General features: G+C 38.7%; 1 protein-coding gene across 6 annotated transcripts in view; it reads left to right on the forward strand.

Annotated features, from left to right (window-relative positions):
• The window catches only part of ABCC9 (ATP binding cassette subfamily C member 9), a 146,309-nt gene that overhangs the window by 101,564 nt on the left and 30,267 nt on the right, over positions 1-14,478 (forward strand). For all 6 annotated transcript variants that reach the window (XM_006155068.3, XM_006155070.3, XM_027774439.1 and 3 more), the window contains 2 exons: positions 3,037-3,129; positions 12,751-12,853. In XM_006155068.3, coding sequence (XP_006155130.1) covers positions 3,037-3,129; positions 12,751-12,853 — 196 coding nt within the window. The remainder of the gene's footprint in view (positions 1-3,036; positions 3,130-12,750; positions 12,854-14,478) is intronic.

The raw sequence follows: 14,478 nt of genomic DNA on the forward strand, positions 1-14,478 counted from the left end.
TGTACACCAAAGAGAACATAAGTGGGGAACTAGCCACAGGAAATGTCATGAAATCTCAAATATATCTAAAATCAGTGATCTAATGTCGTTTGCTCTGTGATTCCTTCTTACAAGATCAAGCTGCCCTCTCACCTTTTTTGTTTCACAAGACAGTTTTATAAACAAAGCTTTCTCCTTCCTAATGTTTTTTTTGCTACAAACCTCAGTGTGGTAACTACCCATTGCTTGTGTCAGATTTACAAATAGCGACTTGGTTTTCTGTTTTAAAACAACAGACTGCTCACATTCCTTCGTGTTGTCTCTTCTTCCCGCTGTCAACGCCATTCCCCATCCATAATTTCTGAAGTGAGCAAATCTGTTTTAGAAACTCTGCATTGAAGGGACTGTGCCTTTGTTTGTGGAATTACACAGGGAGCCAAGAATGGCCTCAGTTAATTGCTGAAGATTATAAAACCGAGTTTATCAGTTCAGTTGACTCTGGCAGGTGAATGTAGAGATGGTTTCTCTAATTCCCTCAATCCCAAAGACCTAAGGAAGGGCAGCCAAAAAAAGACTGAAGAGAAAAAAAAGAGGAGTGCCCCAGAATGGGTGATATAACTCTTAGCTTGCCTTCTAGAAATGCTAGCTTCTATGCTTTAAAGAAAACTGTCATATATAAGTATGAATCTTCATGAAAAGAGTCAGATTCAGGTGTTTGTTCACCAAATATGTTCTGAACACTTTATACATGCATGAGGTGTCTGTCCACGTGCACGTGCATGCATCCTTGGAGAACTGTGAATGGAAGCTCCATGAAGGCAGAGATTCCAACATCTAGTGGCCAAAGCCAAACTCATTATCTTTTCTTTCTAAATATCTTCATTCCGTGTCCCCCACTACAGTAAATAACAGTTGTTTTTCAAGTTTGTTAAATTAGAAACAACCGAACCACATTTAACTCTTCTATTTACCCTGCTCCAGTTCATTGATCATTGCAGTTTAGAAGGCTACTTCCTGTATCTCACAAACCCCCTCGTATTTTATGCTCACCTGCATCACACTGATTCAGAACTTTAAACAAAATGTTTATTGACTGTCCTGTTCTTTCTCATGCACTCATTCTTTCATCCTTTGCCTTGTTTCCCAAGTTATGTTGATGAAGCCCTGATCATTTTACTTCTAGAATTCAGAGATGTTTTTCCAGCCCATTAAGATTCTCCCCCAATCTAGTCTCACTCTTAGAAGGCTGCATCCTCTATTTCTCACTACAACCACAAAGGATTCAGCCAAAAAGCCAGCTATAGATTGCCAGGTTCTTCAGACTCTGCTTGCTCTTGCTGTTCCCTTAGCTGCACATGTGTTTTCTATTTTGTTGAAGCCCTCATCGTGCTAAAGGCTTGGGCTAAATTCCACCTGTTCAAATAAAATACTACCCATCTCCTACATATAAATTAACTACTCATTCCTCCCTGTCCCTACAGCAGTTTACTTTAGCTATTACTCAGAGCTAGTAGTTTTGTACAATATTTTACATTCAGTCTGGCCCCATATCCATAGTGTATTCATCTTTTAGATTATGCGGTTGAAGTTCTTGTTAATTGAGTGGTAGGGGAAAATGGTGGCAATGACATACAAATAGAATGCAAAATAATCTTTTTAAAAATTTTTTACACTGTAAAGTTTATTATAACTCCAAGTTATTCATTTATTTTTCATTTTCAATTTACTTTTAATCACATATATCTTTTCAGTGTACAAGATTGTTGTTTCCAGCATGAATACCATGCATATCAGTCAATCCAAAGACTTTACTATGTACATTATCATCCGCAAATAGCTTTTTATTTTTTGGTCAGTTAAGCATATTTTTTCCTTTCCTTGTTCCCCTCCCTCCTTCTATTACCCACCTCTAAACTATCCTTATTCTTATTATCTCTACTATCTACAGTTGCCCTCCCTGCTACCATCCAGACCTTCTAAATGTTCAATGTCTGCTATAGAGCACAGAGGTTAGGTATACATTAAGTGGGGCCACACAAAGTCTGTCTTTCATAGTCTGGCTTGCTTTCCTTAGCATTAAGTCTTCCATATCCGTCTACTTTGTATCACGTGTCAGAGTCTCATTGGTTTTTATGGCTGAGTAGTATTCCACAGAGTACATATGCCACGTGTTATTTTTTTTTCAGTCCTATCATCTATTTTTGGACATTTGGATTGATTCCATGTTGTAGAGATTCTAAATAATGCTATGGTAAATAAGGGTGTGCAAGTATTTTTCTGACTGAGGGTTTTTCTATCCTTTGGGTAAATAACTAAGAGTGGAATTACTGGGTCATATGGTAATTCTGTCTGTAGGTTTCTGAGGAATCTCCATATCATTCTCCAAAGTGGCTATGCTAATTTGCATTCCCACCAACAGTATAGGAGAGTTTCACCACAGCCTCACCAGCACTTATCATTATTTATTTTTTTAAATTTTAGCTATTCTTACTGGGGTTAAGTGGTATCTCATTGTGGTTTTGACTTGCATTTCCCTTATGATAAGAGATGCTGAGCATGTTTTTTTTTTTTTTTTTTTTGGAGAGATTTTCACTGTAGGGCGCGTGCGCTCGCCAGACAGACAGAGAGAGACATAGAGACAGAAAGCGAGAAATCACCCCCCAGGGCGGATGGTCACGCCGCAATCCCTTCTCCTCCATTCTCCTCTCGGGATCTTGGGCACGCACGCACACGCGCCCGGCGTGAGTTTTAAGGCACCGGGTCCGGGACACGAACCACGGTCGACTACGTGGGAGTCCAGCGACATAGCCATTACGCTAACTGCTGGTTCCCCTGAGCATGTTTTTATATGCTTTGGGGCCGATTGTATATCTTCTTCAGAGAATTGTCTGTTTGGCTCATATTCCCATCTTTTAATTGGTTTGATTTTGCCTGTGTGTGGGTGAGCTGCTTGAGTTCCCTGTATATAATGCAAATAATCTTGGATTTAGAAATTGACATGGTGATCTTGGAGCCTGGATGCATGTGAAGTTCATTTTTGCCTTCCCTCTGTCCCAGGGACCTTCAGGAACTTGATGATAGTACCCAGCTCCCTCTACTTTGCCACTTCTCAGAAACTGCTGAAGGACTCACCACCATCCGGGCCTTTAGGTGAGTAAACGTGTTTTCATACTGCTGATTAGACAATTGCATCATCAACAAATGCTTCCTACAGATAACTGAGGATTGCTACCATTTTTTTTTTTTTCTGGATCTCTGTGTACTTGACAGGGTACTAAACCAAGAACAAAAAAAAATGTGGTCATAAATATTCAGAGTTAAAGTTTAATTGTCTGAAATTTTAACAAGATTAAAGAAAGAATGAAGAAGAATGAAGCAACATATTGCGAAAGTACTAGCTATGCAACTTAAATAAGGCTTTTAATACCCTGGACTCAGTTTCCCCATCCGTAAAATGGTAAAGCCAATTCTGCTTATTGGGATTATTGGACTAATTAATAAAATGCATGTAAACCATGAACCACTCTGACAAGTGAAAAAATAATGAACAAGTTAAAATAAAGGTGTAAATACTATTACTAATACTAATAACAATAAAAGGAATACTATTACACCAGTTATTTTAGAATTTAATGAGTTTTCTTCAAGGCTTGTAAACAGGATGATAACGTAAACTTCCAAACTTTTGATTAGAGGGTTTACTTAACCCTTCAAAACTTAATCATACCTATTTTCCTGTTCAAGTAAGATCAGAAAAGAAACTAGCATTTTTGAATATCTTATTTAATTTAGAAAATTGACATTTTAAAGTATTCTGAATATATTATGAATGTATCTTGTGCAAGATATAATTGCAAGTGCATATTAATTTCAATCAGAGATTTCTCTAACCTAGAAAATTCATTTTTAAAATATAATACAGGGACCAACAGTTAGTGTAATGGCTATGTTGCTGGACACCCATGTAGTCAACCGCGGTTTGAGTCCCAGACCCGGCAGCTTAAACTCACGCCGGGCGTATGTGCATGCGTGCCCAAGATCCTGAGAGTAGAATGGAGGAGAAGGGATTGCAGTGTGGCCATCCCTGCTGGGGGGTGATTTCTTACTTTCTGTCTCTGTCTCTCTCTGTCTTTCTGGTGAGCGCACGCATCCTATAGCAAAAACCTCTCCCCCAAAAAAGGGAAAAAAATATGATATAATATAATATTATTCTTATTACATATCTCAGAATTTCTACATAAATTGATTTTATTTTAAAGTAAAGTTTAAAATTTATTTTAAAAACATAATATAACTCACATTATGTATCTCAGAATTTCAACATAAATCTACATAAGCTTCATCAAGAAACATTGAAACTTTCTACACTCTTCCATTTTTCCATTATAGTGTATGATGTTTTTTATTGGGATATCAAAACTATTTATTGACATTGAATGTATAATATAAATGTATACAAGTATAATAAAAAGATAAAGTTTATATGTTAATAGTAGCCTGCAGTAGGACCAGCAGATGGCATAGCAGTCATATTGCTGGACTCCCACATGGGTGACTGCAGTTTGAGTCCCAGACCCGGTGGCTTGAAAATCACTGAGGCATGTGTACATATGTGCCCAAGACCCTGGGAAGAGAATGGAGGAGAAGGAATTGCAGTATGGACGTCGCCCCAGGGGTGATTTCTCACTTTTCCTCTCACTGTCTCTCTCTCTCTCTCCCCCCAGTTTACTCATGTATCCTAAGGCAAAAACGTCTAAAAAAAAAAATTGTCAGCAGTGCCTGGTGTCATTAATAAATGCACCATATTGAAGATTTTCACCAAAGAAGTCCTTTCAAGTTAATCTGTTTAAGTTGTATTTATTTCAGTATAGGACTTATGTCAGATACTACTCTTGGTGTGGATAGTTGAGGGGTCTTCAAAAGTTCATGCAAAATGCCCATTATGAAAAACTATGCCTGGATTTCTTTTTGTGTGCACCATAATAAACGCATACTTTAAGTTCATTTGCCTGTAGACTTTCTTCAGTCTCCTTCTACAAAGATTGAAAGACATTCATTTACCCCCACATCCCTACTAAGGATGGCACCATTTGCCCCACCTCCACCTGCCATGTTTATTTATGCTATTTATTTCCCTTAAATGCTTTATCTGAGTGTTTTAAATTATCTTTTTTTTATTGTTTGCATTTTTTTTTTTTTTACTTAACAAAGAGTTTATTTTTATTTATCTTTTTTTGGAGAGGTTTTTGCTATAGGGCATGTGCACTCACCAGAAACACAGAGAGAGACAGAGAGACAGAAAGAGAGAAATCATCCCCCGGGGGGGGATGGCCACATTGCAATCCCTTCTCTTCCATTATCTTCTCAAGATCTTGGGCACACACACACACGTGCCTGACGTGAGTTTAAGCCACTGTGTCCGGGACTCGAACCACAGTTGACTACATGGGAGTCCAGTGACATAACCATTATGCCAACTGCTGGTCCCAACAAAGAGTTTATTATGAAAATGTACATGACCTGATTTTTATGTCATAGTAAAACAGGTCCATTGACAAGAGGACTTGGGTTTTTCTGTTTAACAGCCATTACTTATACTCGTTCCAAGGTTTCTAACATGATGCTACTATTTCCTCTTATTACCATCATTCCAATATTGTTCTGTTGCCCACTAGTTACCATCTCCACACATTCATCTATCACAAGATTCATAAATGGATCAAATCCCCACAATATCCCTCAGACATGTCTTTGACCATTTAATTTCAATGATAATGTCCTGTCCATAAATTTTTTGAATTTGGGAGAGTGAGCTTTGCTCATGGTAACTACTCAGCAGGCTCAGAGACACTTTTGAATGAAATTCTTGGCCTTCTCACATTTTACAGGCTTAATTTTTTTTAAGGTTTTACTTATTTTTATTTGTTTTCGTTATTTAATGAGTCAGAGAGGCATAGAGGGATAGAGAAACAGAGATGACAGTCCCAACCAGGTCTAGACATTACAATCTATCCATGCCTCCGCCTGTCCCAATTTAGTCAAAGACATTTCTGGATGCAAACCCAGAACCTTTCCATGTGGGTCAACCTTTCAGAGCATTGCATTTAACTGCTGCACTATTGTCTGGCCCTTGATTACATGTTTATCTGTCCCTTCCAACAGGAGGTAAGCACTATGACAACAGATGTTTGTTTGTTTGGTTGGTTTTTTAATACTTGTATTACCAATACCTGGGGAAAATGCTTGGCACTAAGCACTCAAGAAATATATATATTGCCTGACTAGCTGGCATGTGCTCTGTCCCAAGGAGCTCACAGCCTAATAGGAAAGAGGGGTTAAAAAAATGGCAATGCATTAGGACACATAGTCCAATATATGTACCACAAGAAATAACCATATTAGAACTTAGTATAGCATTCTGTCCTGAAGAACTGGGACTATAATAACTATGTTGCACAACAAATCTTTGACTGATGAATACTTGACCTGGAAGATAAAGGGGATAAAATATTCAAAACAGAGGTAATACATGTGCAAAGTATGAAGACTTTTGTTTTACATAGAAATAGAAAGACTCTAGTATTGTCAGGACACAGTGTGAGTATAAAGTTGACGGACACCAGTACATAAAGGGTTTTAAGTAAGTACCTTTAAGGTACTTTCCATGTTGAGGTAGTCACTGAAACACTTTTAATAGGAAAGTAATAGGATCAGAGTTGTGTTTATCAAGATGGTTGAGGCTAAAGGCAAGAAGATGCCAAGAGATGTTTGCATTGGTCCAGGAGAGAGACAACAAAGGCTAGCTGACACAGGAACTAGGAACTTGGAGAGAGTGTGAAGATTATAAACAATATTTGGGAAGGGAAACCAATGAGATTTAGGGACCAGTTGAATGAAAGGGAAGGAGAAGATAAAAATTATGTTTTCGGGGCCAGCAGGTGGCATGGTGGTTAGGAGTGCTGCTGGACTCCTCACCGGGCCGACCGTGGTTCATGTCCCGGACCTAGCGGCTTGCTTTCTCACTTTCTCTTTCTCTCTCTCACTCTGTCCCTCTCTGGTCAAATTAAAAATAAATAAAGTTAAATAAAATAATTCTTTAAAAAAATGATTTATCTAAGAGCCAGCCCCATTGCCTAATTGAAGAAGCCTAATCCCTAATGACCAGCTGCAGTTCAAATCCTAGTCCTGGCAACTTGAAAAACACACCGGGCATATATGTGCATGTGTGCCCCAAATCCTGACAGGATGGAGAAGGGATTGCAGTGTGACTATGCCCTATTGTGGGGTGCTTTTTCTCTTCCTCTCTCTCTCTTTCTGTCTTTCTCTGGTAAGTGCATGTGATTTCCATGAGTAAGCATGATTTTTCCAATTTGGGAAATTCAAGATATAGACTATTGGGGAAGAAAATGATGAGTTGGTCTATGAACAGATGGAGATGTTAATACAATATCCAGTTGGAGGTTTATTTGTGACCACAAAGCAAGCAGACTCCCACATGGCCAATCGTGGTTTGAGTCCCAGACCTGGTGACTTGCTTTCTCACTTTGTTTCTCTCTCTCTCTCTCCCTCTCTTTTGTGCCCTGTATAAACTTAAAAATAATAATAATGATAAATAAAATCTTTTAAAAGAAAAATTGAATAATTAATGTTAGTGAAACAGAAAATAAGTAGAATAAAAAGGAATCAAAGGTATCTGTTGACTATGGAAGCCGTGAATCTTTTGATAACTTTTGAAAGAACAAGATGGTGAAGAATGAACTGGAAAATCAGAACATAGAGGGGCCATTGAAAGCTACTCTTTCACAATGTGTCACTGAGGTACGAGAGAGCTGAAGGGAAGACAAAGGAAAGAGGTTTTTTTTTTTTTATTCTCAATCCTTTTTATTTTTAAGAGGGTAGTGACCTAGACATTTGCAAAGACTGAAGGGAAGAAGTTGAAATAGAAGCAGGATGAGACAATGGATGGAGCAGATTTTCATGGCAGATGAGTGGAAATATGATGAAGTGTCCAAGTGGAGAGATCAACTCAGCTGAACAAACAGTATTTGGTACATAGATCCTCTACAAAAATAAGGAAAAGATGTATGGTTCAGGCAAGCAGGAAGTCAGCCAGTTCAACATATGACAATCTTTATTTTTTCCTTAAAGGACAAGGTGAGGTCATCTTCTAAGAGTGGTAGAGTAAAGAATGAGGTAGACCATTTTGAAGGGAATAAGAAAGATGTATTAATAGAATGAAAGAAGAAATAAGTTAAAATTCAAAATTTTTCAGTTATCTTCTCCACTAGATACATAAGCAGAATTTGGCATTACAATTCCTGATGTTACATTTGGAAGAATTCCAAATGTAAGGAAGAACAAAACACTATATGTTCACCTTCAGTGCTTGAATTATAGTTGGAAGAAACAAAAGATAATCCAACTTTTATCTATATATATTTTCATCATACTCTTCCAGATTTAGATCTTCAAGGATTGCTTTTAAAGTAAATCTTAAATACCACAAATATCAGCATTTCTTAAACTGCAGAATTCTTGAAAATGTGATGATGACCCTGCTGCCATGGATACAATTCAAGAATCTTGGTCAGCTGTGGTAGCACAGTGGTAATGCAACACTCGTTCATGCTGAAGCCATGTGGCAAGCTCCTGGGTTTGGGTCCTGAGGTCTCCATATATGTGCCAGGTGCACTTGTGGGTGCCTATGATCCTGGAACGCTGAGTCTTTTGGTGGATCATAGCATGAAGACCCCCTTGGGAGTACCATTTCTTTCTTTCTCTTTCTTTCTTCTTTCTTCCTTTTTCTTTCTTTACTCCTTTTGTTCTTCCTTTCATTCTTTCTTTCTCTTTCTCTTTTTCTTTCTTTCTCTCTCTTTCATCAAAAAAAATCATAAATAAGCTTTGAAAACAACTAGAATCTTTACATTTGTTATTCGTGGAAAGACTCAAACATGTTCTTTTCCATCTATCTGTTTCGTCCTTTTTCTTCCTTCTCCTTCTCTTCCTCCTCCTCCTCTTCCTCCTCTTCCTCCTCCTCATCCTCCTTCTTCTTCTTCTTTATACCCATCGTCCCCAGAGTTTTGGGCTCTTTCGGAAAGTTAGTATTTACTGATTAGGCTGACTTTCCTCCCCTCCTCCCCTGAACTGAGGGATCATGGTGTACTCACATGAAACAATGAACTCCCTCAAGTAGTTTACCACAAATATATCCCAGTTAAATTAGACTGAGATTTCAGTGACCTTTCCTACTTTTTTTTTCTTTCTTTCTTTTTTTTTTTTGTCTGACAGAATAAAGGTCTAAGAATGTTCAGAAGATGAGCTGGATGTGGATGAAAAGATACAGGCTGAGTGTGTCAAAGTTTCCATTAGGAAAACAGAAGGTTTCTTGCCAAATAGAAACACACAGAAAGAATGTTCACTGCATTTTCACCCCTCCCCTTTCACTGCTGCTTCAGGCTGTTGCCAACTCCATTTACAAACTCCTTAAGAGTGTATCTGAAACAATATTCCAAAATTAAAGGAAGAGGAAGAAGAGTCCCAGACAAAGTGCTTTGTCAGAATCAAGTGTTTGACATTTACCTCCAATGTAGCCCACTGGTTCTGGTCCTGCTGGTCTCATCTCCAAAAGCTCCATTACCACAGTCCTCCAGAGAGGGGAAATTGTTTGATGCCCTTGAACACATTGGGCTTGCTTCTTGATATACCTCTGTTCGTGTTGTTCCTGTGATTTATAATGTCTTGTTTACCTGAAGAATTCATCTCATTCTTTAAAAGTTCCCTCAGAACATCTTTTTGGTCCTTAGTAAAATCCAGCTGAACTCTTCCTTTCTCCCCACCCTATGCCCTATTCCCTACCATCCTGTTCCTCTGGTCAGTGCAAACCATCCTGTCCTTTGTGTTCATATAATATATTGTGCATAGGATCATTATAACCAGTATGATGTTGCAACATCCTGGGTTTATCTCCTTCACTTCCCAGGGAGCTCCACAAGAGAGGAGGCTGTGTCTTGTTCATATGTATGTATATCCCCACTGTCTAGCAAAATGTCTCACTTGAAGTTGACATTTGCTCAATGTTTTTGAATGAATGGAGGAAAGTCTACCTTCCATGTAGCTAGCAAGTACAGAAAAAATGAATGTTACATGTATATACCTCCTTCGTTCATGTCTACTATCTCAGTAAGTCCTTCAACACTTTGAGCCCCACTACTTTTCGGTTATATGCTGTGTCCATTTCTAAAAGGCTCATCTGGATGGTAAGCAGGTTCCGTGGACTGTGTAATCCCACACCAGCATGTTGCCATTCAGCACGTGTCCTTCTGTGCGTGGCATTTCGGTCAAGACTACATAACTCAAAGTGAGGTCATTATTTGGCTCCAGTTTCTGAATTCTTTGATTACTGTAGATCAAATGTTGCTGTCGGACTGAATTATCTGGTTTGGCATATTGGAATGATCAGATTGATTGGACAGATATCAAGTATCTGCTTTATATTGGCCTGTATGGATTGCTTCAGTGAGCCAAGTGAACACCCCACCCAGGGCTTCTTCATTCTTTGACACAAGTGATAGTTTATTATAATGTTTTGTGATTTTATTTGAAGATTACTAGGGGACTGGAATGGTCTTTTATCAAAGAAGCATCATTGCCTAGCTGTCAGATGAAATTTGGCTATACCTTGCAAACATAACCCACAGGCAGGAGGTCTATGTCAGATAAGTCATAACTGCAGAGAGTGAATAAACCCCATTTTGATTTGGTATTTCCTCAGCCTTCAAACCTTCTGATTATAGTGTTCAGCTTTTTGTGGTTTATGTTATTCAGGAAACCTGAAAAATGGGAAGAAAAAAAAGGCTATTTTTGTGATTTAGAAAAGATTTCTCACCATATAGCATGAGTTTCTGTAGGGTAGTAGTTCACATTATCGTATGGTCAAGGCAGACACACTCAGTGGTATAGTGGCAATGTGATGTTCAAAGGATGCTGCTTTCCTATGGAAGATCAGAGTTGGTCCCTGGTCAACGGCACACCCATAATCTTGTCTGGCAGGGAAGGTTTTGGGGGTGATCATAGAATGAGACCCTGGTGAGGGCACTCTCTCACTCGATCCCTCACTCTCATCAAAGAAAGAAATAAGCTTTTTGGGACCAGCAGTTTGTGTAATGGCTATGTCGTGGGACTCTCATGTAGTCCCAAACCTGGTGGCTTAAACTCACACCGAGTGCGTGCACATACATGCTTAAGATCCCGAGAGGAGAATGGAGGAGAAGGGATTGTGGTGTGGCCATCCCCCAGCCCCTGGGGGTGATTCCTCATTTTCTGTCTCTCTGTCTCTCTCTGTATTTCTGGTGAGCACATGCATCCTATAGCAAAAACCTCTACAAAAAAAGAAAGAAGAAAGAAAGAAAGAAGCTTTTTTAACAAATATTGGTTTTAGAGAGAAAGATTTTTTATATAGGATGCATGTGCTTCCAGAGACACAGAGAGGAACAGAGAGAAAGTGAAAAACAATCCTCACCCTTCCCAAGAGGTGGCCAGGTCACAATCTCTTCTGCTTCATTCTCTTCTCAGGATTGTGGGCATGCACACATATGTGACCAACATGAGTTCCAAGCCACCAGGTCCAGGCCTCAAACCATAGTTGACCATTCAGGAGTCCAGTGCCTTAACCACCATACTACCTGCCAGTCCCTTAAAAATGATTTTAAAAATAAATAAGGCTTGGACCAGCAGATGACATAATGGCTACATCATTGGACTCCCATGTAGTTGACCGTGGTTCAAGTCCTGGACCTAGTGGCTTAAACTTATGTCAGGTGCATGTGTGTGTGTGTGTCCAAGATGCTGAGAGGAGAATGAAGGAGAAGGGATTGCAGCATGGCCATCCTCCCTGGGGTGTGATTCCTCGCTTTCTGTCTCTCTGTCTGTCTCTGTCTTTCTGGCGAGTACACGTGCCCTATAGCAAAAAAAAGTCTCAATAAATAAATATATAAGGCTTTTATTAGCAGTTTCATTTATCAAATTGGTTACATAGGCTGAATCTGATTCTGTTAAGTACCATAAACATAATTTGTCAGGGATCAATATTCAAATTGTATGTGTCATAGAACCCTGAAAGTACCACAAGCAGAGTTCCTATTCTGTAAAGACCATCTCTACACATAGTTTAGAGCCTTTGGGTGTAGATATCTCATCTAACAAGAATATTTGCCATCTCCAAGTCCCCCCAACTCCCACTTCTTACTATCTCAATTTCTTCATTCGGTTCCCAGGAATTCAAGGCAAAAAAAAAAAATTTTGTAAGTTCATAGTCGCTTGCTGTAAATGCATAGTTTCCTATTTCATATCCACTCTAACTATGTCATTTGCTAAAGTAAAATAAATGCCATAAAAATAGGTAGAAGATATTTCACTTATATACAATTTATTCTAGTTTCTACAAGGTCCTTACAACATAGATCATGACTTATGTACATGACAGCAATAATTATATGGAAATTTATGAAATGATCTTTCATCAAAAAGTCATCAGAAAGACCCCTTTTCCTACTAAGGATGTGAGAAGGGAAACAAACACTTGACCACATCATCTCTACTGAAAATGAGGACAGCAGTAGCAGCTGGTCTTTATTTTGTGGTGGGAGTCCATTTACCAGTCATTTCATCCCATCAGTTTGTCACTCAGTCGAGTAAATAGTGTTATAGTAAGTATGACTGTTTTTTATTACTTCTGTTGTGTGGCTAACGTCATAATATTTTTGTTTTCTGCAGGCATGAAGCCAGGTTTAAGCAACGTATGCTAGAACTGACGGACACAAACAACATTGCCTACTTATTTCTCTCAGCTGCCAACAGATGGCTAGAGGTCAGGACGGTACGTTCACTTCATGATTTCGAAATGGAAACCAAACCAAACAGAGAAGAGGCCTGATGCAAAGAGGCAGACAGTTGTAAAAATCAGTCTTCCACTCAGATTCAGTACCAGTTTCACATTCTCTGGACTTTAAAATAGCTCAGGTTTGTTTATGTAACAGATGAAATTTGTCATAATGTTTTAGCTAATGGCAAGACAAATAGCCCAAAAAGCAAAAATTCATTTTGTGTTCATTAGTTTCTAGATTACATAAGTTAATGGAATGGAAAATATTTGTTTAACTTCATTTTTTTTTTTTAAAGCGAAGTTGACAAGGGAATAGATGTACTCATTTTTTTTCATTGAGCTGAACAGGCCTAGAAAAGAGGGAAACTTTCTATGATTTCCGTGAGTGGAGTATCATGTCAGCAGAGAACATAAAAGCTATAGTTTATCATTTGTTGCCCTCTGTTCTGTATGAAGTAGAAGAAAGCACAAAGTGTAGTATCAACCAGACTTGATCTAGGAAGTTAATTTATCTGAGTTCCAGTTCCTCATTTATAAAATAGGAATAAGAGGATGTACATTGTGAGAGTAATAGAGTTATATATATACACACACACACACATACATACATACATATTCCCCAGTACTCTGATTGGTTGGCACATGCATTCAATAAATGTCTTTCGTTAGATGGATGAATGGATAAGTGAATGGAAAGACTACCTACCCTGGCAAATGGCTCATAAGCCAGCCAGATCAAGTATGAAGCAGAAGACACATGAGAGTGAAGTTCCAGAATGGAAAGAATAGAGTTTTTAAAGTGGTCTGTGTAATCTTCAGCATAAATGAGCTACTTTGGTGGTAATAATGAGTTGAGTGTAATTTTCCTTATTTTATTATTGGTAGTAAGTATGTGCACTTGACAGAGAGAGTGAATGAAAGCACCCCCAGTGAGGTGTGGTCATGCCACAATACTCTTTTCTCCATTCAGTCAGGATTTGGGTACACATGCACATGATCTGACGTTTTTCTCAAGTCAGTGGAGTGGGGCCAGGATTTGAACCATAGTCAGCCATGTGGTATCCAACTTTCTATGTACCGCACTTAATACACTGCACTGGACTTTAAAGTAGCTCAGGTTTGTTTATGTAACAGATGAAATTTGTCATAATGTTTTAGCTAATGGCAAGACAAATAGCCCAAAAAGCAAAAATTCATTTTGTGTTCATTAGTTTCTAGATTACATAAGTTAATGGAATGGAAAATATTTGTTTAACTTCATTTTTTTTTTTAAAGCGAAGTTGACAAGGGAATAGATGTACTCATTTTTTTTCATTGAGCTGAACAGGCCTAGAAAAGAAGAAAATAGGTACTGGAACCAGCCGGTGGTGTAGTGGTTATGGCACTCTACTCTCGCGTGGCTGATTGTGGTTCACATCCTGGACCCAGGGGCTTGCAACTCAAGCCAGACATGTGCATGTGTGCCCAAAATCCCAGGAGGAGAATGGAGGAGAAATGATTAGTGTGCCCATCCCTCCCTCTCACCGCATGGATGATTTCTCACTTTCTCTCTTCCTGTCTCTGTCTCTACAACGAGCACACGCACCCTATAGCAAAAGTCTCTCTTAAAAAAAAAAAAA

The sequence above is a fragment of the Tupaia chinensis genome, unplaced genomic scaffold (assembly GCF_000334495.1).
Source record: "Tupaia chinensis unplaced genomic scaffold, TupChi_1.0 Scaffold000434_1, whole genome shotgun sequence".
NCBI classification, from domain to species: domain Eukaryota; kingdom Metazoa; phylum Chordata; class Mammalia; order Scandentia; family Tupaiidae; genus Tupaia; species Tupaia belangeri.